Here is a 25,235-nt window from a genome sequence, read left to right as displayed (position 1 = left end):
CGCTGAAAAATGCCAAAGATGATTACGAGACTCTCAAATCCCTGGGCCAATTAACCAACAAACCCCTGAATCAAAGAGGGAATGGCAATTTTCGTCACCCTCGTGGACAAAATTCCCAGAGAGGATCTAACTATTCCCAGGGGCAGGGTACACCATGGAACAACAACCAGCAGTCTACCCAGGGTTATGGCAGGGCTAATAAGAGAGGACGTGGTAAAGGTACAGGCAGCCCCAGTAGAGGCAGTGGTACACCTCCACCAAAACAGTGACATTCCATTCAGGGTCCCTTCTCATGCATCCCCAGCAGGGGGACGCGTTTCCAACTTCACCCAAGCTTGGGAAGGGATCACATCAGACAGATGGGTGCTGTCCACAGTGTCCGCAGGATACTGCATAGAACTGTTAGAGCATCCCCAAAACCACCCTCCACGACAAAAAATACACTCATTGGACCACCAGAAGATTCTCCTCGAAGAGATCGTCCATCTTCTAGCAAAGGACGCGATAGAACTCGTCCCGGGACACCAGGTAAACAAGGGTATTTATTCAACTTACTTCCTTGTGCCAAAATAAATTTGACAATCCGCCCAGTATTGGATTTACGGCCTGCAAACAAGTATGTCAAGCCCCAAAAATGTTGTATGACTACTCTCCAAGAGGTAATCACCCTCCTAAAAAAGGGGATTACATGGCAACATTGGACACGAAAGATGCCTATTTTCATATTTCCATGTTCCCAGCGTACAGAAAGTACTTGCGCTTCAAGGTGGACAGTCAGCACTAACAGTTCAAGGTACTGCCCTTCGGGATAGCCTCGGCTCTAAGGGTATTCACCAAGGTACTGGCGGTGGCGGCGGCACACCTACGCAGGGAGGCAATCCCAATGTACCCTTACCTGGACGACTGGCTCATCACGGGGGAGACCCTACTAATTTGCAGAACAAACATTCAAAGAACGATCGACCTCCTCTTCGAATTAGGTTTCTCCATAAACGAGAAAAAGTCAAGTCTGGTGCCAAGCACCTCCAAACAGTTCCTAGACACTCAAGAGGGGTTGGCCTTTCCATCCGAGGAAAGAATTTGGAATATACTGCTGAAAATTCCGCAATATCAGGCCGGTCACCAGATAACGGTACTCAAAGCAATGCGCTTTGCTGGGCATGATGGCGTCATGTATTTACCTTGTCCCCCATGTGTGCCTGCGCATGCGTCCCATGCAAGAATGGTTGGCGAAACTTTGGTCTCAGGCAAGTGGTCAGTAGGACGATCTAGTGGTCGTTTCGCCAACACTTGTACAAAGCCTTCACTGGTGGACAACAGAGAATCTGTCCAAGGAGAACCCCTTTTACGATCCCGAGATACAGGCGGTAGTCACAACAGACGCATGCCTGACAGGGTGGGGAGCACACCATCTCCACCACACAGCTCAGGGTCTCTGGTCTCACTCAGTGGCCAAGAATCCGATCAACCTGCTAGAGCTTCTGGCAGTATTCAGAGTGCTTCATGCGTTCGAGCCCTACCTGTTGAACCTGTCAGAGCAGATCCTGACGGACAGCACCACAGCCATGTTTTACCTGAACAAACAAGGAAGGACTTGTTCGCCAAATCTGTCCAAGCTTGCCCAGAAAATTTGGATATGGGCACTCAGACGGAACATCTTCCTGTCATCTCAACATGTTCCAGGGGATCTCAATTCTCTGGCGGATGCTTTGAGCAGAGATCCCCTTCCAGAGGAACACAAATGGTGTCTACACAGAGAAATCGTAGAAGATATCTTCTCTCAGTGGGGTTTCCCCACTAAAGACCTATTCGCCACAAGCGAAAACAGACAGTGCCCAGGATTGGCATCCAGGTTCCCCCAACCAGACTCTCAGGGGAACACCCTGTGGATGAACTGTTCAGGGATGTTTGCGTACGCTTTTCCACCAACTCCTCTCATCAGGAAGGTGGTCAACAAGATGAACAGAGAATAGATGACGCTCGTCCTAGTTGCTCCCATGTGGGCGAGACAACCGTGGTTCCCACACTTACGCAGATTAGCGGGGTGCGAACCCATCAAACTCCCGGGCTGTTACAACCTACTGTCCCAGCACCAGGGTCACAAAGTGCATCCTCAACCCAACTCAATTAACCTGGCAGCATGGCTCCTGAGGTCATAGAGTTTGGACATCTCAATTTACCACAGAGATGTTGGACATCCTAAAGGAATCTAGGAAGCCAAACACGAGGCACTGCTACTTTGAGAAATGGAAAAGATTTGTTATCTGGTGCCAGAATAAGCAAATCAACCCAGTTGATTGCACTCCTTCCACAATTGTCACATACATGCTCCACCTGCTAGATGCAGAGTTGGTTTTTAACTCGCTGAAGGTACACCTTGCAGCTCTGTCAGCGTACACCACTTCCCATAGCAAGGTGTTGTGGTGGAAAGTACCAGTGGTTAAAGCCTTCATGGAAGGAGTAAAGAGACTTCATCCTCCTATTTCAAACCCACCACCTGGATGGGACCTTAACGTGGTGCTATCTAAACTCATGGGGCCCCCTTTGGAGCTCATGCATAAAAGCAGTCTCAAACATCTGACTTATAAGGCAGCCTTCTTAGTAGCTATTACATCTATAAGAAGGGTCAGTGAAATTCAGGCTCTGTCAGTGCAGGATCCTTTCTTTACAGTTCATAAAGATAAACTGGTTTTACGTACACACCCTAGGTTCTCACCCAAGTTTATTTTAAAATTCCACGTGAACCAGTCCATCGAGCTTCCGGCTTTCTTCCAAGACCCACAAAGCTCGGCTGAGGTGAAACTACACACCCTAGATGTGCGTAGGGTGGTCCTATACTATGTAAACAAAACCAGACCGCTAAGGAAAACAGACCAACTGTTTGTCTCCGTAGCTACAGGCAGAGAGGGAGATCGCGCCTCTAAAGGTGACATCTCTAAGTGGATTGTTAACTGTATCCAGCTGTGTTACTCCCTTTCTGAATAAAATCTGCCTTTCATGCCAAGAGCCCACTCTACAAGAGGCATTGGGGCCACTCTGGCTTTCATTGCAAATGTACCCCTTGACACCATTTGCAAAGCAGCTACTTGGAGCTCTATTCACACTTTTACTCAGCATTTCTGCATTGACACCCATTTTAAGACAGATACTCAAGTGGGACAAGCGGTTCTAAGACATTGATTTGCTCATGACCCTTCTCACATCCCACCTCCTTCTTCTAACACTGCTCGCTAATCTATGCACAGCATGTGACCTAAGCAGATTCCACAAGCCTCAGAAGGGATACATTACTCACCGTAATCGTATTTCTGATGCTTGTATCTGCTGACATGACATCAGTGGAGGAAATTGCATGTCCCTCATTCCCTTGTGCAGATGATCCCTCCATTCTGCATGCCTTAATGGCATACTGTAACTCCTTCAATCACTTACCAGACCCACTCTTGGTATTCCTCAACCTAGTACAAAGGCCAGTATATCAATCACGGAGACGGGGAAGAGGCAGGAAGCAGTAACGATCACTCCCAATAAGATCTCCTACCATCTTCCTCAACATAATCTATAGAACGATATGGTAACTACTGAGACGAGGAAGGGGAAGAGAACAATGAAGATCACTTAGACCTGCAAGCCCACACAGGGGCCTAGTCTTTGGAGAATATTTTATCATGCCGGAAAGTTTAAAACCAGCGCCATCAAGTAGCGGGAGCTGCAGATGCTGGACTGCATGGTGACTTGCATGGGTACCGACCAGTATGCTGGGCCTAAGGGTGCCGTGAGAAACGGTGTTGAGGCTGATCCAAACAGCGAAAGTGAGGGCGACATGCCTACCAGGCCTCGGCCTAAGGTGCAGCGCAGGTCTCATGCTCCACCGTCAAGAGTCCTAGTGGAGGCTGCGCCCAGTAAGCCAAGCACCACGACTTTGGCACGTGGCATGCAGCTCGACAAGATGGCTGACATGCCAAACAAGATGGCCGCTCTTCCGATACCTCCCCGAGCAACGGTGCGGGTGGGTGAACGCGTTACAAGGTGGGACTGGGGTCAACCAGGTACGTGGCCTACAGCTTATCCATCTGCAGCACAGGGCAGGTTCCCTTTGCAACCAACTAGACAGAATACGCACCAGCCCCAGCAGCCGTCTGCGATCCTGTCAATGTCACCTGCCACCCCACTGGCCTGTGAGGACACGTTCTTTGAAAAGTTCCTCACCCTCATGAGATCACCTCAGATGGGGCCATCCTCAGGGATGCTATCAGGGACATGTTCCTTATGGCCCGCCGCCTGTGCTCAATCACTCCTATGGCTCCAGTGCTGCATGCCCCTGTGCAGCCACCGCTGCCCACGCCAGCTCTTTTGATTCCGGGTCTCCTGTCTCTCACAGTTCAGGCAGTTCGGTACCAGCCTCTGCTGCAGCCTCCAGCTCCGTTCTCCACACCCCAGCCCTCGATGCCCAGCACCCCTCTGCCAGCGCCGGACCAGCCAGACGCCCATGTGGGAGGAGTTTAAGCAGCAGATGCTGCAACTCTTTGAGAATGGGTGGAAGCCACAACTTCGGCCTCAACACCATCGGCAGAACGAACACCGACCGTGCTGGAACCTAGGGCGCAAAAGTGTTGAACGAAAATCATACTTTGGGGATGGGAGCCCCTTTGGGCTCTGGACTTGAAAAGGTAGTGGACTTGATCCGACCAAGTGGAACTCATGGAGCTGGCTGCAACATTGCATGACGTGAATGGGTTTGATACGTCCACCAACGTCGAGATGCAACAGGCTTTTCTCTACACATACCCAAATGCCCAGTACATTAAGGTGGTTGTCGCTCTCGGCAGGCCGTTGCAACAATACAAGGTCACAGCTAGTTTAGACAAGGGACCACAATCAGAGAGGGCATTGTTCTTCAATGTGGCAATAGCAAACCATTGAGCGACCCCCCTCATAGCGGCGTCCTGTGACCCCCCCTCGTAGCGGCGTCCTGTGACCCCCCTCGTAGCGGCGTCCTGTGACCCCCCTCGTAGCGGCGTCCTGTGACCCCCCTCGTAGCGGCAGCCTGCGACCCCCTCGTAGCGGCAGCCTGCGACCCCCTCGTAGCGGCGGCCTGCGACCCCCTCGTAGCGGCGGCCTGCGACCTCTCGTAGCGGGCCAAAAGGGAGAACCTGTTGGCGGGGGAGCCAGTCTGAGCAACTTGGCCGGGGGCCCAAGTGGTCATGGACTCTGAAAGGTTGGTGCGATCACTGCGGGGATCGATCTGCAGGTGAACGGCCTTTGGTCACAAGTGAAATGTCGCTGGCACATCAATCTGCTGGAGCTGTGACTGCTCTGGCTAGCCCCGACGGCTTTTGCGGCTTCTGTATGGGGAAGAATGACCTGATACTGACAGACAATACGGTAACTATGCACTACCTCAACAAGCAAGCGGATGTGCGGTCACTGCTCCCGTGCAGGAAACCCATGCATCTTTGGTTCTCGTTACTGGAGAACAAGATCTCAATCTCTGCAGCCCATCTGACGGGGACGGAGAACGGGTTGGCGGATGATCTGAGCGTGCAGAGCTGTGTCTTATTAATTGGAGATCTGCCCAGAGTTCATTTTCGGAGATGATCTCCCTTTGGTGAACTCCATTAGTGGACCAGTTTGCGACGAAGCACAATGCAAAATGCAAGCAGTTCTGCTCGAGGGAGAAATTGGGAGACACATTCTTGATGGAGTAGGTCTTCAACCTTCCGTATGCTTTTTGCCAATCCCAGTCCTCCTGTGGGTTCTCCGGAGGTTGAGGTGGTTTCGGGCCTTGCTGATCCTAATCGCCACGAATTGGGCAAGGTACCCGGGGCTTCTGGAGTTGGGTTTTTGCCCGCCTCACCAGCTTCCTCTGCGGGTGGATTTCTTGTCCTAGTGGGAAGGTTAGGTGCTTCACGGAATCCAGGGTCTCTCAACCTACATGCATGGCTCTTGAGACGTTCAGGTATGAAAATTGATACCTGAATGATGAGATTTTGGAGATGATGCTGCCTGCGTGCAGACCTTCCACCTGGTGAGGAAGTATTTTGTTTGTTTACCAGAATGGATTCCCTCAGCTGCTGAGCATGGCTGGAAAAAACATGGAAAATTGAGGGATGATGGCCTAATGTAAGCTATATGTACGATCACTGATGTGTCTGTAGTGATGAGTTTGAGGCATGAAAGTCGAGACGTTGTCAAGCCGCGCTACGCCCCCAGTCAAACTTTTCCAAGCGGCTGACGCTGAGAGGATGATCTATCAACATGAGGAATGTGTGGGAGAACAATGCATAGAAATAAAATTACTCCAAAGTAATTTCTCCTCCTAACCCAGTCCTGAAGAGTCAGATGAAACTCGTTATAGTCAAATTGCATGCACATGCTAAAAACCATAAACCCAGGTTCATACTAGGTAAACGGACATTTTAATCTGCTGTTGGTCAAAAAATAGTAATTTTTCATAAATGTTCATTTAAGAGCGCTTTCACATAATGACGGATAAGCAGCATGGTTGCCAAAGAATTGAGAATGCTGCTTAGAGGTGGCATTGTATTACTTAGGATTAGAAATATATTCGCTTGTTGTCATGGTGATTGAATGTGTTTGTGCCCTAACCCAGCTCGATTGTCATGGGTAGGCCAGGTCAAGATGTGTAAACAAGCACATGGATATCTTGGGGCGACTTCCCCTGCATAAAGTAAGGTTACCACCTTTGATTTTCTATGTATTTAAATAAATTCAAGTTCAACCATAAATAACAGCCTTTTTCTTGTCCCAGAATTGTGAGGTGGGCGTCTCTACCACGTAATGTTAAATTAGCGATTGCCAATTAGTGAGAAGAGCGACATAGCAACAGTTTTTTAAACAAAACAGTTGTGTTGCTTTTTGAGAGCTTAAAAATTGTTTCTTCCAATTATTACGGATGCCTCTGTGCTGATAAGGGACGACCGGATGAGAGCTATTTTTTATGCAAACAAGCACGGAGTCACCAAATGGCTTTGTCGCCTGGCTGTTCAGATATTGCGCCCTGAGACCTTTGGGTGTGTGGTGCCATGTATAAACATTAAAATTAAGTAAATATGGGGATGGCAAATTTTTCATCAGATTACTCAACAAGCAGTTTACCTGGTGGGAGATCTCAATACAGAGGCGGACAGACACTATCGCTTCTCATTCAAATCACGAGTGAGCGCTCAAGACAACGATAGTGTAAGAGATTTTTCTGAGTGAGGAGATCTACCATTATATTCGTTCTCTCCGCATTAGAATTGCAAATAGGAACTGTATGCCTCTCGTGGCAAGGGTAGGACTCTCTAGGGGATGGTCTACGAATTTCATGGGAAAGCCGGAGCCTTTATGCATTCCAACCTCTTACTTGTTGCTGATGGTTATATGGAAATTTGGAAACTCCCATAATTGCTTTCTCATACTTGCAGCCCCCAACTGGCCAGCTCGCATTTGGTACTTTGACCTCCATTTATTAAAGCAGTTGGGTCCTCTCTACCAGTATCGCTGGATATTCTCAGCCAACAGAGGGGCCCTATTTTTCATCCCTCCCCTCGCTCAATGAGCTTAACAGCTTTGTTCCTGAGAAGTTTGTTTATGGCAGCTAGAAAAGCATCTACCAGCCAGCAATATAAAACCAAAAGGAGACTTTTCTGTGACTGGATACTTGAGTGCCTTTTCGAACCATGGTCTGCGTCTTTAGACCATTTTCTTTTTTGTCAGACTTTGCAGCATTAGGCACAAAGGTACAATCATGTAAATTTGTATTCATCAGCTTTTGGCTTCTATATATAGGCTCACAGCATAATTTGTCTATGGTTAATCCTATAATTTAGACATTTTGAAGGCCTCCTCCGCTTGTATACTCCAGTTACAAGGCCTCATCCATCCGGGGACCTTAATGTGGTTTTAGCTGCTCTGGCTCACAAATTGTTTGGCACTATGGCTTTGGCGGATGTTGATTTAGTGACCTGGACAGCTTCTTTCGTTAGCAGTGGTATCAGCCAGAAGAATTGGCGAAATAGAGGCCCTGTCTCCTACGAAGCCTTACATTGTATTACACCAAGGACATGGTTGTCGTCAGGCCAAGTTGTACTATCTCTTTTTAACTTCACCAACTGAAGGGTGTGTGTGTATGTAACATTTGTCTTGACATATGAATTCTATTAAGATCACTCTAAAGAGTTTAGAAAATCACACCGCCTTTTGGTAACTTTTGGGTCTCAACAACTAGTATCTCAATGCTACAGTTGCAAATGGTTCTCATCTTGCGTTTTGTAAGCTTTGAACCTTTAAAACAAAACTGCCTAAAGGCCTTCAAGCTCATGCCGTTATGGCTAAAGCCACAGCTCTCGCTTATCAGAGAAACATCCTCTTGGATGTAATCAGCAAGGTAGCCTTTTGGGCTTCCCTGTTGCCTTTTGGCAAGCATTACTGCATGGGTTGATGTTCCAGGGCAGATGCCGGATTTGATCAGGCGCTCTTTCAAAACTTGTTTGATAAATCTAATTTCTGAGGCTTGTGGAATCTGCTTAGATCACATGCTGTGCATAGGCCAACATCAAGTGGAAGCTTGTGAGTATTACAGTTTGTTTTTCGAAACTCGAAAATGGGCGTCGACACAGGGCGTGCCAGTGATACTATCCCTAGCGTGACGTCCACTACTGTACCCATGATCCCTCACGCGTCTAGGACCCTCAGATTGTTTTTTAACGCCATGCTGGTCGGAAGCACTGAGCGGAGTTCCCTGACTTAGTCAGACTTTGCAAATATTGTTATATATTTCCCCGTTTATTCCACCTATACGTCGAGTCTCCGAACATCGACACTCGACGCCGGATCGGAGAAAATTCAACCGTCTAACTACAGTGACGGATTTGGGCCTCGGAAGGCCTGTGACCTCGGCCCGGGCCTCGGAAGTCCTCTGGACTCGGCCCTGCAAGTAGGGAGAGTGGGGGGTGGCACATATCCTACACTCTGATTAATATAGGTACATTACTTATATTCCTACACTCCCAGCCCGCTGCCACAGGGTGCGTATGGAGGGTACCCCTTTTCAATATTGCCCCAAGTGCAACAGCAAGTATCCTTGGGTTGACAGACACGCTACGTGTAACCTCTGCTTGCCGAGGGCCCACCCCGAGGCGAATTACAGAGCGTGCAGTCGGTTCAAACCGAAGACCCTTAAGGACCGTCCGACAAAGCGTTGGGCCCACCACGCCAGGCGACAAGAGGCCATGGCCGCAGAGGGTGCCTTCAACGATGGCAGCGACGCCGTACTTTCGGACGGCGAGGGCAATGTGGCGTCGATGGACAGCCAAGGGCAAGTCCCCGAGCTTGGAAGGTTGTCCGGCAGGGCAGCTATGGGGAAGACACCCGGCGACACGAGCGCGTCCCACACCACTTCCAGAAAACAAGGGTCCAACCAAGACTCGACGCGCACGTCGAGTTCTCGGAAAGAGGCACGTAGAGAACGGTCCACCGAGTCAGTGTCCTCTGGGCGTTCGCATTAGAGATCGCCTCATGACACCAGGCAACCCTCCACTGTTGCTATGAGTGCCTCGCTCCCCTTAGTGACTTGAGGTTCGGTCGTCGGAGGACGACGCCGACCTCTACTCCCAGGCCGCACTCCAGGAGTCGGCGTCTGCAGGCAGCGCGAAGGCTGCTACCCAATCCCTTACACTCTCCAGAGACAGGGATTCTACCCCCGAATCTCGGTGCCAGGCGTCGAAAAGCTCTGATAGGGCCCAAAATTTGGGGAAACACACTTTCACCTGCGGGGAGGGGGGAAGACAACGAAGTAAGCAGTCCCAGCCTACTTCCACTCCTAAACTACATTCTACTCCACCTAAACAGACGAAGAAGACTGTCTCTTGTCCCTAAAGCCCCTGTTCAGGCCAGTAGATCTAGTCAGGATAAAACAGGGAAAGCACTCCAGAATAGAGTTATTCCCAGTTCAAGGGAATGGTCCAGTGATGACATAGACAGAGTAATGTCAAGAATATCATCATTGGCAGATTTCTACGCCAAGAACCCAGAACACTTTCTACCTTATACCCCAGAAGGGGCAACTCCTTCAGGCTCTAAGGATCCAATATCCCCAAGTAAGAAGACCTGGGGTGAAGCACCTACTCAGTCTTCAGACCCCTTTTATATACAGCCCTATTCTCAATATCAGGAAGATCCATCCTTTGGTGAGGATCCAGACGTGGGCATGTTCGAAGAACAAACTGGGACGGGCTATTATGGGGAGGATGAGAACCAAGAGGAGGAGGAGGAGGACGACCCAGATACATACAGGGTAGATTACCCGGTAGAGAAAGAGCCCGCGGTTACCGACTCCTCTGTCGACAACCAGCCTCTCATAAATGAGGTCCTGTCCAGAGCGGCACAGCACTTCCACATAGACACCCATGGTGCTCAGGAAGAGAGGGACTTTGCAGAGGAATTGGTGGGAGAAAGGAGACCTGTTTCTCAGGCCATCCCTATCCTTAAATCGATGCAAAGGAGGGTAGACCCTTCCCTTGTTAACCCCAATCTGACTAGGGCAGTAAAGCCCAGAATTGAGAAGCTTTTCAGGGCAGCCCAATCTGACCCACTGTACATAAAGGGACATCTCAAACCGGACTCCCTGGTTGTTACAAACACCCGTAAGAGGGTGGGAACACCCTTGTCATCGTCCAAAGCTCCCCCCGACAAGGAGAGCAAGAAGATTTATGGCTTGGGCAGGAAAGTAGCCTCCACTTCCGCCTACCAGGCAAGGATTGCCAACTCCACCACCCTGCTGGCTAGTTGCAACTGCCACCAGTGGGAAGAAGTCACGGCTCTCATAGACTCCGCCCCAGAACCCTTAAAAAGCCAATTGGCATGAGTTTCGGCAGAGAGGAGAGCTGTGTCAGGTTGCATTTTAAAATCAACCTTGGATGCCGCGGATAACGCCGGCAGATTAATTGCTGAAAGCACAGTCATCAAGAGGCATGCTTGGCTACGGCAGTCTGGGTTCAAGGCCGAGACCCAAGCATAATTGATAGTTAAGCCGGTGGAGCCGGATCTATTGTTTGGAAATGCGGTCGAGGACGCGCTGAAGAATGCCAAGGACAAGTACGAGACCCTCAAGTCCCTAGGGCAACTAACCAACAAACCCCCTAACCAGAGAGGGAATGGCAATTTTCGTCGGCCTCGCGGACAAAACTCCCAAAGAGGCTCAAACTATTCCCAAGGCCAGGGTACTCCATGGAACACTAACCAGCAGTCTACCCAGAGTTATGGCAGGGGTAACAAAAGAGGTAGGGGTAGAGGCAGTCCCAATAAAGGAGGGGGCACGCCTCCGCCAAAACAGTGACGCTCAGTTCAGGGTGCCTTCTCACGCATCCCCAGTAGGGGGACGCATTTCCATCTTCACCCAAGCTTGGGAAGGGATCACATCAGACAGATGGTTGCTGTCCACAGTGTCCGCAGGATACTGCATAGAACTCCTAGAGCATCCCCGAAACCACCCTCCACGACAAAGAATACACTCCTTAGACCACCAGAAGATCCTACTCGAAGAGATCGAAAATCTTCTCGCAAAGGACGCGATAGAACTCGTCGCGGGACACCAGGTAAACAAGGGTATTTATTCAAGTTACTTCCTTGTGCCAAAAAAAGATTTGACAATGCGCCCAATATTGGATTTACAGCCTACAAACAAGTATGTCAAGCCCCAAAAATTTCGCATGACTACTCTCCAAGAGTTAATTCCCCTCCTAAAAAAGGGGGATTACATGGCAACATTGGATATGAAAGATGCCTATTTTCATATTTCCATGTTCCCAGCACACAGAAAATATCTGCGCTTCAAGGTGGACAGTCAGCACTACCAGTTCAAGGTACTGCCCTTCGGGATAGCCTCGGCTCCAAAGGTATTCACCAAGGTACTGGCGGTGGCGGCGGCACACCTACGCAGGGAGGCAATCCCAGTGTACCCTTATCTGGACGACAGGCTCATCACGGGGGAGACCCCAGTAATTTGCAGGACAAACATTCAAAGAACTATCGACCTCCTCTTCGAATTGGGCTTCTCCATAAACGAGAAAAAATCAAGTCTGGTGCCCAGCACCTCCAAGCAGTTCCTAGGAGCTGTTCTAAATACTCGAGGGGTTGGCTTTTCCTTCAGAGGAAAGAATTCGGAATATACTACTGCAAATTCCGCAATATCACACCGGTCACCAGATAACCGTACGCAAAGCAATGCGTTTGCTGGGCATGATGGCGTCATGTATTTACCTGCTCCCCCACGCGCGCCTGCGCATGCGTCCCATGCAAGAATGGTTGGCGAAACTGTGGTCTCAGGCAAGTGGTCAGTGGGACGATCTAGTGGTCGTTTCGCCAACACTTGTACAAAGCCTCCACTGGTGGACAAGAGACGATCTATCCAAGGGGAAACCCTTTTACGATCCCAAGATACAGGTGGTAGTCACGACGGACGCATGCCTGACAGGATGGGGAGCTCATGATGGGGTGCTCATCTCCACCACACAGCTCAGGGTCTCTGGACTCACACAGTGGCCAAGAATCACATCAACCTGCTAGAGCTTCTGGCAGTTTTCAGAGCACTTCAAGTGTTCGAGCCCCACCTACTGAACCTGTCGGTGCAGATCCGGACGGACAGCACTACAGCCATGTTCTACCTGAACAATCAAGGAGGGACTCGTTCGCCAAATCTGTCCAGACTTGCCCAGAAAATTTGGATATGGGCACTCAGACGGAAGATCTTTCTGTCCTCTCAACATGTTCCAGGAGATCTCAATTCTCTAGCGGACGCTTTGAGCAGAGATCCCCTTCCGGAGGAACACAAATGGTGTCTACACAGAGAAATCGTAGAAGATCTCTTCTCTCAGTGGGGTTTCCCCACTATAGACCTATTCGCCACAAGCGAAAACACAGTGCCCAGGATTCGCATCCAGGTTTCCCCAACCAGACTCCCTGGGGAACGCCCTGTGGATGAACTGGTCAGGGATGTTTGCGTACGCTTTTCCACCAACTCTTCTCATCAAGAAGGTGGTGAACAAGATGAACAGAGAGTCGATGACACTCGTCCTAGTTGCTCCCATGTGGGCGAGACAACCGTGATTTCCACACCTACGCAGACTCTCGGTGTGCGATCCTATCAAACTCCCGGGCTGGTACAATCTTTTGTCCCAGCACCAAGGTCAGAAGGTGCATCCTCTACCCAACTCCATGAACCTAGCAGCATGGCTCCTGAGGTCATAGAGTTTGGACATCTCAATTTACCACAGAGGTGTATGGACATCCTAAAAGGGTCTAAGAAACCGAACACGAGGCATTGCTACTTCGACAAATGGAAGAGATTCGTTATCTGGTGCCAGAATAAACAAATCAACCCAGTTGATTGCACTCCTTCCACAATCGTGACATACATGCTCCACCTGCTGGACGCAGGGTTGGTTTTCAACTCACTAAAGGTACACCTTGCAGCACTGTCAGCATACACCACCTCACATAGCAAGGTGTCGTGGTGGAAGGTACCCGTGGTTAAAGCCTTCATGGAGGGAGTAAAGAGACTTCATCCTCCTATATCTAACCCACCACCAGGATGGGACCTGAACGTGGTGCTATCTAAACTCATGGGGCCCCCCTTTCGAGCCCATGCATAAGACAAGTCTCACACCTGACCTATAAGACTGCCTTCTTAGTAGCCATTACATCCATAAGAAGGGTCAGTGAAATTCAGGCTGTCAGTGCAGGATCCTTTCTTTACTATTCATAAGGATAAGCTGGTTTTACGGACACACCCTAGGTTCTCACCTAAGTTTATTTCTAAATACCATGTAAACCAGTCCATCGAGCTTCCGGCTTTCTTCCAAAACCCACAAAGCTCGGCTGAGTTTAAACTACACACCCTCGATGTGCGTAGGGCAGTCCTTTACTACGTAAACAATACCAGACCGCTTAGGAAAACAGATCAACTGTTTGTCTCCGTAGCCACAGGCAAAGAGGGAGATTGCGTCTCTAAGTGTGCCATCTCCAAGTGGATTGTCAACTGTATCCAGTTGTTACTCTCTTTCTGACAAAACTTTGCCTTTTACGCCCAGAGCCCACTCAACAAGAGGCATTGGGGCCACTCTGGCTTTTATTGCAAATGTTCCCCTTGACACCATTTGCAAAGCAGCTACTTGGAGCTCTATTCACACTTTCACTCAGCACTACTGCATTGACACCCATTCCAAGACAGATACTCAAGTGGGACAAGCGGTTCTAAGATATTTATTTGCTCATGACCCTTCTCAAATCCCACCTCCTTCTAACACTGCTCGCTAATCTATGCACAGCATGTGATCTAAGCAGATTCCACAAGCCTCAGAAGGGATACATTACTCACCGTAATCGTATTTCTGATGCTTGTGTCTGCTTAGATTCACATGCGACCCACCCTTCCTCCCCTCTGAGAGAAGGCGCATGGATGCTTGTAGTGTTATCTTATCTATCTTCTATCTGCTTGGACCATCTTTACTGAAGCTACTCCTCCTGTACTCGCGCTACTCCTCATGCTTCTTCATGCCAGAAAAAATACAATCTGAGGGTCGTAGACGCGTGAGGGATCATGGGTACAGGGGACGTCGCACTAGGGATAGTATTACTGGCACGCCCTGTGTCGACGCCCATTTTCGCGTTTAGAAAAACAAACTGTAATACTCTGCAGCTTCCACTAGATGTCGGCCTATGCACAGCATGTGAATCTAAGCAGATACAAGCATCAGAAATACGATTACGGTGAGTAATGTATCCCATTCCTGCCTCCCTGGTAGGTTAATGCTACTCAATCTCCCATAAGCATAGAGGAAAAGGGGACGAGACGTAGAAGTAGTAAATAATTACTCACTGAAAAGACTTCTATACTCCTCGCTCATATTCCCCTTTCCTCCATACACCTAGCCTGCCACGCCCCTATTAGTAAAGTTATAGTTTAAATTACCCTTCAAATGGTTCCAATGACTAGTGGGTGTTGCCGTACAGTGGAGTTAGTGGGCCCAGCCACGCCCATGCTGCTGTACCTTACCACACAACCATAGGTTTTGTTAAAGGTTTTGTTAACGGATAATCCCTTCTTTTGTGCTGTGGAGAAAAAAATACTCTGGTGCTTGTGTGGACATTCATAGTATCTAGGAAAAGGGCACTATGGACTAGAATTACAGAAGTCACTACAATGAGGACTGTTTTATATCTTATGCCGGACATTTGTCGCAATCGGGGGTTGAGGTGGGACACGTGGTGCACTTATCTGGCAGCAATTTGGACATATAAAAATTCAGACACTAGACTTATCGCCTCCGTTAATCCTGTTCTAAAGAGGCACCTTGTGTGTCTGAGCAAAATATACCCTCCAGTATGGGATCTCAACATTGTGCTGACGGCTTTGGCACACAAGCCCTTTGAGCCTATGTCATTGATGGACATCAAGCTGCTTGACTTGGAAAACAGTTCTCCTGGTGGCTCTACCCTGAGCCAAGAGAGTAAGTAAAATTCAGGCTCTAGTGGCATCAGAACAACACATTGTCTTTCACAGTGATAAGGGAGTGGCCCATACCCAACCTCGGTTCTTGCCTAAAATTGTTAAGCCCTTCCACATAAACCAAGGAATTATTTTGACAGCCTTCTTCCATAATCTGCAATCGTAGACTGGATAAGCTTTTGCATGGTAAAAGGGCCCTACAATTCGATTTGGCTTGAACCAAGAATATCAGGAAATCTGATGCAGTGTTTCACCTTTGGGGGCTCCTCTATGGGGAAATAAAGCATCCATCCCGAAGTGGGTGGTTGCTGGAATTGTTGAAGATTGTAAAGTCCAAAACAAAACTCCAGAAAATCCTAACTTAGAGTTAGAGCAAAGTCAACCACAGTGGTCTTCATCAGTAAAGTAGTGGCATGGGCATCGCCCTCTGCGTTTTGAAAATATTATCTGGACGTCCTCTTCAGAGCAGACACGCCCTTATTGCCCGAAAACCGAGGGAACCTATTTTCCTAATGTAATCAGGGAGGTTCCACCTTCTTGGAGATAGTGTTGTAATCGTCCATGCAGTAAGGCGGAAAGGGGACAGGACATAGGAAACTTAGCATAGTGAATCCCTTTCAACTGTACAACCCTCTCCATATTCGTAAAATGGATAGAGCAGTTAACAAAATCGCATGCATCGTGTGACAATGGGTGACTGAGGCGGAGCGCCGGAGGGTGGGGCTAATGGAGCATGGTCACACACACTGCCATACACTTTTGCACTTCTAAATTAAAATGGAAGCGCATGTTTTTGCAGCTTAAACTGTTCTCATCCTGTCCCCTGACGGGACTCCGATACAGAATACTGCTCCCTCCCTGTCTGATTTTGTGTGGGGCTATGGAGGATTTTTTTAAATAAAAACTCTTTAATGGTTCTGGAGCTTGCAGTCTCACAACCTGCGTTATACATTGTGTGTGGCTTTGTTTCCTTTCTCTTAATGCATATGTTTCACTCGTTTTGTAAGAATCCGTGTCTGTAGACAATGAAGAGGTTGACGCTGTATAAATGTGCACAGGTAATTGATATTACTTCTATCCAAGAACATACACAGTTAAATTATAGGTTGCCAACCGGGCCTTGTGGTCATAAGCTTTTTCAGGTTAACTTTCTTTTCCTCTGCATCCTCATCACCATTTGCAGATTGAGTCCAAGTCCTGTGAATCTATGAAAGATCCATGCTGCAAAAAGAGTTGCTTATCTAGAGCACTGATGCTTTTCCTCTTTTGTAGATTTCAAATGTTGTACAACTATCTGATGTTTAAGAAGATCAGGTCCCAAGAGTCTGGAATGAAACCTAGAAAGTCAATAAGATTCTACGTTTCCTACTGACGAATTCAGTCTTGTCTGATAGACCTTATGCCGATTTTGTATGTGCTCTGGTGCACAACATGGCATTGAAATGCAGAATAATAATAATAAACTTGCAAAACAATGAAAGTTGGAAATCTGCAATACTACTGTTACAGTTAAGTAATTAGGTTGTGCTTTTGCTTATAAAATCATTTAGAAAACCAGAGAAACCACATTTTGGTTTATTTGATTGGGTTTCCGGTGGTGTCAGATAATCTTAAGGCACTCCTCTCTACTAAAACATTCAGATTATATTGTGTTTGTGCAAAATGCATCATGAGTATTGGGTTTGTGTGCATCATAAATTCAGATACGATATATATATGTACATGGTTTGACCGTAGTCATTAGGTTATTGTTTGAAGCACACTTGAGCACACTTGAGTTTCCTTTAAGTAAATCAGTTTGTAGATCTCTAATAATATTATGCAGTTAGTAAAATGATGGTCTAGTATTAAAAACAGTTTTATTTCTTAAGGTGTTGGGTCTATCACAGGGAAGTGTCAGTGACATGCTGTCTAGGCCTAAACCATGGAGCAAATTAACGCAGAAAGGCCGGGAACCATTTATTCGAATGCAGCTTTGGTTGAATGGTGATCTAGGACAGAGTGTCCTCCCATTGCAAGGACAACTACCAGATCAAGGTAATTACATTTTAGAAGTGCTATTATATAAACAGAATGTACAGATTATTATCATTGCAAGGCATGATCAAGCTGCTAATTCTTCAGCCAGGCTCCTGTAATAGGTCTCCAAGTTCTTAGACTAATTGTAATATGGAGAAAGAAGATTTTCATGATTTGTTAAAATTGGGAATTTTGTATTCTATTAGACACAGATGGAATCATTATGTGTCTTACTATATGTACTACTCAACAGTAACTTCAAAGAAAATGGCACTAAAAAGTAACTTTTAAATGAAACCTAGAAAGATAGTCTACAAAAATAAATTCCACCAATTGGGACCTTCCTGTTGCTACCACCTCCTGTAATTGCTGCACCCCTTCCTCTTTCCTTTTGTGTGGACTGGTCGACCACCAACTTCGAAGGATGACTGAACTTTATTCCCAGAACAGCCAGCAACGTTATAGCTCTCAAGCACGCTCTCATTTTACTGCCTCATGTTGATTTCATTTCTGTCCTGAAAGAGCCACAAACGAAATACAGATGTTATGTAAACAAAGAAAGAACCATACGTCCTTGTATTTGTATTTGTATTTTGTATTTTATTTATTTATAAAGCGCAAAGAACCAGGCCCAGGGGCAACTGGGCGCATACTTTTGAAAACATGTTACAGCAAGTAATTACATTAAGTACATTAATTATAGAATTAATTAATTACAAAGAAATTACACACAACATACGGTAATATACCGAGATGTACAGAAAGAGTACCATAGCAGATTGTAGTGTAAGTACAGTGAGGTGTATAAGCATGACCTAAAACACACAAGAGTACTAGATAGAGTGAGGGTCTCATAGATCATGGGAGAACAGCCAGGTTTTTGCGTTGTTCTTGAAGGCTTGGAACAATGGTTCAGTTCTGATAGGAGTGGGAAGCGTGTTCAAAAGTTTGGAGGCTAGGACAGGGAAGCTCAGCCCGCCCGCTTTTTGGAGTTTAAATCTAGGCAACATGAGGCTGTGAGTTTGGGCTGCTCTAATTGGACGAGATGATATGTGTAGCCTTTTTAATTGCTACTCGGCTGCAAGCAAGACCTGCCCACCCTCCATTCCATTGTTTGTGCACAAGAGCGGGATAATAGTCGCCTCCGTCTTTAATGGAATCAATTCTTCCCCCTATTAAGAAATCTGCAAATTCTTTGTTATATTTCAATTCCGAGGAGAATGTTATGCTAGTTTTTTTGCTTGCCACGTTGCTGGATGGTCAATAGGCATAAGATAATAGTCCTTAAATCATCTGATCAAACTCCCTCTCTTCTATAGTCCAATGAAGCCTGTAACTGAAAATATTTCAATGCCACTGTCACTGCGGCCTAATAAGTCCTTAAACTCCTTGTATCGCTACCTGCTGGGTGAAGAGTCTAGCGCACCCAACACGCGAAGATTGGAGACCACACCACCCTGAAAGGTTCATCTGGATGAAATAAGGAGCAAGCCCTTTGTCTCTCGCTCTGAGGCCATAGTCTCCTCCTAAACTTTCAGGCACCGCTTCACGCACAAACAGTATGGGAATGCTGGATGAAAACCATGCCATAGCCATGTTTAGTCTGACAAGAGATGTGAAAAATCACACTATACGATGAGTGGACTCTGACTTTGGAAAATCGTGCACAGACCTAAGGGGGCAGGGACATATACTTGCAACATAGTGTACTTTTTCAATTGCTCTTTGTCCAGCAATGTCAGAAAAAAGGCAACGAACTACAGTATCCCATCATTCGGGATTCAGTAAACTATTTGGCACAGAAACATCTCTTCTGGAATTGAAATCAAAACTTCTAACCCAGATGACAAGAGCGGTCTGCCTCTTATCTCCTTAGACCAATCAGCGGCTTTCAACTTAATTGAACAGTCCATTCTCAATGCTAGGTTGACGGAAGCTGCCAATTTCTCGGACTCTGCGGCCTCGTGGATTGCCTCTATTCTTGAACATAGATGCAGTACAGTTTGTTCAGACATAGTTGAAGCACCACCAGCTCCTGTCCTTTATGGCGTTCCATAGGGGGCCAGCACATCTCCATGCCTGTATAATCTGTTTATGGCTCCTTTCTTCTTTGTGTTAGAGGAGGAGGGTGTGGTATTCTCAAACTACGCAGATACACCCAGTGCGTAGTCCCTTTGACGGGATTCCGCAATCAGGACGAGTTGGAAGTAAATAGAATTTTCACACTCATTGAGAAATGGATGTTGGATTACCCTTAACAGGAGCAAGACCGAGCTAATGATTGTGGGCAGCCCACATGCCTTGCACAATCTTAATCAGTCCTACAGCTCTTTCAAGTTAGGGGATGACATTATAGCTCCCCTGCCAAAAACTAAAATACTGGGAGTAATTCTCGACCAGACACTTAATATGAGAGCTCCTGTCACTTTGGTCGTCTCCTCAGCGGTTTATTATGTTAAGTTGTTGTGACATTTGAGACCGCTAATCTCACAGGAATGTGCAGAAACCGTTGCGAGAACAATAATAGGAGCGAAGATGGACTACTGTTGTAGCTTATTGCTGGGTGCTTGTACTCTGGACCTAAATAGGCTCCAGGTTGTGCAGAACCGGGCTGAGAGAGTCGTCTTAGGGCTCGCCAGGCAAGATCATGTGTCGGAAGCCAGGCGCTCCATCCACTGGCTGCCTATAGTATCAAGGATTAAGTTCAGGATCCTGGTCATCACCTTTAAGTGTAGAATGCAAAAGATGCCATCCTACCTGCAGCACCACATCAAGGATAAAGGTAATTCTAGAACGTTGAGATCTGGGTCACAAAACCTATTGGTGCAACCCAGATCTAGAACATCAAAAGCCGAGAATGGAGCGTTCGCACTGAAAGCACCCATTCTGTGAAATCAACTGCCAGGTTACATGCGTAACCACAAGTCGCTACTAACCTTTAAGAAAGATTTGAAACACTACTTTTCATTTGACAAGTATTATCTGTTACTGCCTCAGACCACATAGGCCTCACTTGTGTCTCTGTGTTTCCCTGTCTCAGATGCTTCCAGCGCCTTGAGTCTCTAGTTAAATGTTATGTTGTCCGCGCCTTCATGCCTGCTAGTCTAAAGTGTGCATTATAAATGCTATGTAATGTAAGTATTGTCCCACATTAAAAAAAAGTACTGAACTCTCAAATCCTTGAGCAAACTAAAGGGTGCTCCCCCTCCCAAACCCCATTGAGATTGTCATCCCGCTGACTTCACGGACATGTACGAATTCACTATTCTATGTTCTTTGCCTCTGTCTGGAAACTCTGTTAGGAAATTCTGACTCTAGCTTAGAGGAGCTGAAACGGGATCCTCACTCAATCCTGTACATCAGCTAACTTCTCCCAAGCTCCTCTTTCACTTAAGGGTCGCTGTGGCCCAGGTTTCGCTTTTCAGCTCCCCATTCTTGCATGAAGATCCTGAGAGGCTCCAACACATCCTGAAATCCTGCCTCCCAAAAGGACCCAGTAATTAGTCACTGGTCAATGAGTGAGCTTGCTCTACTTGATTGCTCAAGAGGAGAACATCTTGGGAAGACGTATTGGAAAATTCCTAGAAAATTCCAGCAGAACTGAAAACCTAGCATGTTATGTTCAGAAGGGAGTGAACGCATAGGCTATACCAGGAGTCCAAGTCTGTGAAAATGCATCCACCACAGCTGCTTCTGTATGTGGCTTCCAGCTGAAGAATCTGTGTATGTGTGTTTGCTGATATGTGAAATGGTCTCTACGACAGGGTTCAATTTCTGTGCTAGATGCATGAAGATCTCCTCATCCAGCTTCTAACCGCTGGAGTCCTGTAGATACAGAGTTCCATTTGGCAGCTTAGTTTGAAAACCCTGGCATGTTTTCTGCCATCACTGCCAGGCAGTGCTCCAGGCAGTAATACTAATGGTAATGCTAGTATCCCGGTGTTCTTGATTCCCAGATGATTGATGTAACGCACTGCTGAGATGTCCAGCGTCCTCTGAATGTAGAAGTCCACTTTGTCCTTAGCTAGGGACTTTATCGCAAAGGAGCCTTCCAAAATCTCTTGACAAATTTGTGTAAACTCAATTCTTGCTGCATCCACTTCCCTCCTATAGAAATAGGCCTGCATCCAAATCTGCTACCGTCGTAATTCAATCACTAACTCTGGGAAGGAACAGAAAATGTCTCCTGTTCCAAGCCTCCATATGCCGGAGCCACCAGAGAAGCTCTACTCTGGTTTCCTTTTTGATAGCCGCCACCGTCTACGTATCAGAAATAACCCTGCATGCAGGTGAACATTCTTTGCCTTTGTAAGCTTCGACAATGAAGAGGCTCATGGAAAATAGCCTAAATGGAGTCAGACAGGCCTGTAACTCTTGGTAAGTCTCTGTGCGAAAGGTGTCCCCTCGCTAACAGAAATCAAATCGCCCTCTTTATGGTATATTCTTTTACCTCCTGTGCTGATATCTGGTCTGATTTCCCAGTTTGTGAAACCAGTGGGCCTGGAGAATGCCTGCAGCTGTACAAACCAAACTTGTGCTCTTGAGGTCTCTCTGCTCCGGGACATAAAGATCATGTCGTCCAGATACACAATCATGAGCATCCCTCATTTTCAGAGGGCTGCCACCACTAGTCTAATGACCTTGGTAAAACACCAAGGTGAGGAAGAAGTCACGAGCAGCAGGCTTCCAAATTCCCAGAAACTAAATTCCTGTTGAAACTGCAGTAATGATGGAGAGAAGGTTCTGGAAGCGCGAAATAAGGGTCCTACAAATCCAGACACTCCAATCAGCCCACATATAGCAAGATGTCCCTGACCATATGAATGCCCTCCATCGCGAAGTGGTGATAAATAAGCCAGTGTTTGAGCTTTCACAGGTTTATCAATGGCTGTGTTGTTTTGGTAGTAGTTGGCCTTGGCAGTGTTGATCAATTGTCTGCATGTCGCACAGAGTTCCTCGAGCAGAGCGTGGTCAGATGCGCTGTAGGGTTTTTGCCAATTCCTTTCTTGTCTTCTGATGATTCGTTTGTCGAGGTTGAGTTCTTGAGTGTGCCGGGTACGGAAGACTTAGATTTGAGGGTGAGCCGTCTAACTGGGGCAAGGCAGCTGATGTTTGTGAGGGTGGTGTTAAGTTCTTGGAGAAGCAAGTTGTAATCCTGGTTTGTCTGAGATAAATCACCCCATGTGAGGTGAGTTTGGTGAGGCCTTCCATGAGATATGAAGGCTTTGCTTGGTTTTTAATGTTTTTTCTTGAGAGGTGTGACGTGACTAATCTCAAAGGGGATTGCCACATGATCCGACCAGTCAAGTGGAACAAGAGAGCTGTGATGGAGGGTGCGCAGGGCGGTGATGAGGTCCAGGATATACTCCTACGTCCCGTCGCCTTTCCTCCATACTGTATGGGCGTCCCTCGCTATGGACGGGAGACAGAACCTTTTTCACCAGAAAAAACCTTCTTCCACTTTAAACTTAGAGGCACAAGGGGGCGCGGCCCTGGGCGCAAGCGCTCCCTGACTCCGCCCACCGGCGCCACTCTTCAGTCCCCTTTTCCGCATCGACTGGAATGGACCGCTTTCACCAGAGCTCCTGGGTTTGGCTTCAGCCTTGTAATTCCATGCGCTCTTCCCCGGATACTTTCTTTTGTCTTCTGTTTTTTTGCTCTTAATCATGTACTCTGCCCTCTGGCGCCACACTCCTCCTGGGTGCATGTCGACGTCGGCAGGCTTCAGCAGGTGCCCAGCATGCGAAGGGCTCTTCCCTACATCCGACCCCCACGCTCTTTGCCTCCGCTGCCTTGTCCCCGATCACGGCTGGCAGGGTTGTAACGCGTGTGACGCGCTGACACTGCACGCTCTGAAGAACAGGTTAGCTCGGTAGAGGGAGCTCTAGGAGAAGTCTCCTCCAGAGGGCTTGAAGGGCTTTGTCAGACACAAGTCAATGTCCAAGGTAGGGCCGCTTTTTTCCATCGCACCCCGCAAGGGCGACTCCTTCCCAAGGAAAAGTCGGAGCGGGAGGGACCAGTCAGTTTCTCGCACCAGCACAGGTACCGAGGCTGCTTCAGCTACCGGCCGCCAGGCCAAAGGGTCGTTATATACTTCTGGGGACAGTGCTGAGGGACCACAAGGTTCTTTTACCGCGTGTCCACCCGAGGGGCTATGCCCTTGTACTGGACAGATGTCTGAGGGGACACCTATACACAGCACTATCTGCGACTCAGCCGAGGGCGATACGCCTACCAGGCCCCATCCTGAGGTGCAGGGTAGGCCTCTAGCTCCACCGCCAAGAATCCTGGAGGAGGCCTGGCCCAGCAAGGCAAGCACTACGAGGTTGGCATGTAGCTCGACAAAATGCCCGCTGCGCCAGACAAGATGGTCGCTCGTCCTATACAGCCCAATGGTGCGGAGCAGTTGGAAGAAAGAGTTTCAAGGTGGGACTGGTCTCTACCAGGTACGTGGCCTATAGCTTATCCTTAAGCGTTGTAGGGCAGATTTACCTCGCAACCAGTAAGGCAGAGTACACACAGGCCCCAGCAGCTGCCCATGCTCTGTCAATACCACCTACCACCCCACCAACCTGTGAGGACAGGTTTTTTTGAAAAGTGAATCACGCTCATTAGGCCTCCCTAAGGGTCCATCCTTCGGGGTGTTATCGGGGACATGCTCCCACCGGTCCCACCTCCACCGCCCATAGTAATTCCTCATATGGCTCTAGCGCCTCAGGCCCCTGCGAAACCCCTGCTGCGCACGCCAGTTCCTTAGATTCCGGCTGCCCTACCTCCCACAGTTTAAGCGGTTCCACACCAGCCTCCACAGCAGTCGCCGGCTCTGTGTCCCACACCGCAGCCTTCGGCGCCTAGCACTTCTCCACCCGCACCGGACCAGCTGGACACCCTGGTGCACACCGATGAGAAGGAGTACCCCGACACGCCATCCTCAGCCAAGACCTTTCATGAACTTCTCTCAGGTTTGGCTTAGTACTTGGGGCTTCCACATCCCGAGGTGGAAAAACCAGAGGCGGGGGTCCTGGCCAAGGTCCTCTACGCCCGCAGCTAGAACAGGGATCGCGATGCAGAAGGACGTTGTCGCCTTGACCAAAAAGGGATGGCTTAAACCCTGCTCGGCCCAGCCTGTCAATAGACTCCTCCACGCGAAGTATGGGCAACTGGAGGGGGATCCGCTCTTGCTGTCGGCGCACCCTCAACCGCAGTATTCGGTGATCGCTGCGGCTTCACTCTACTCCAGGGCTCAGTCGTCCTCGCCCACCTCGTCTTCAGCGCTTCTAGGCAAGGAGGAGAAGATCTGTGGGGCTTATGGTAAGGTTTATTCCAACGCCTCACTTCACCTGCGTCAATCCAATGCAGACGCCATGCTGGCGGCCGTTAACCAGAGGCTTTGGCAGGGAAATAGCTGACTTTCTTCCAGAATTTCCGTTGCAGAGCCAGGCACGTTTCAAGGTGGGGCTGGCAGAAGATAAAATGGTGGCCCAGGACATCATGGAGTCCCCGTGCCATCTGCATCGTCACGGACTTCAGATGGACTACCTGGCCACGGGCTACCAAGAACGCATATTGGACCTTCCATTCGGGGGTGGCAACCTCTTTCATTCGACCACGGATGAGGAGCTAGACACGAAGAACAGCTCCCAAACTGCGAAGTCTTTATCCTCACGAAGGCCACACTCCAGGCCTACACCCAGTCGCATCAATG

At 48.2% G+C, this 25,235-nt stretch overlaps 1 protein-coding gene across 4 annotated transcripts in view; it reads left to right on the top strand.

The window, feature by feature from the left end:
• CUX1 (cut like homeobox 1) overlaps positions 1-25,235 on the top strand; it is a 2,307,153-nt gene that overhangs the window by 1,346,388 nt on the left and 935,530 nt on the right. For 3 of the 4 annotated variants that reach the window (XM_069614986.1, XM_069614987.1, XM_069614988.1), the window contains one exon: positions 17,383-17,548. The exons of the other annotated variant lie outside the window; for it this stretch is intronic. In XM_069614986.1, coding sequence (XP_069471087.1) covers positions 17,383-17,548 — 166 coding nt within the window. The remainder of the gene's footprint in view (positions 1-17,382; positions 17,549-25,235) is intronic. 4 annotated transcript variants of the gene reach the window in all.

Source organism: Ambystoma mexicanum, chromosome 9, assembly GCF_040938575.1.
Source record: "Ambystoma mexicanum isolate Mex_15411 chromosome 9, UKY_AmexF1_1, whole genome shotgun sequence".
Lineage (NCBI taxonomy): Eukaryota > Metazoa > Chordata > Amphibia > Caudata > Ambystomatidae > Ambystoma > Ambystoma mexicanum.
This window is presented reverse-complemented; position numbering and strand designations above follow the sequence as displayed.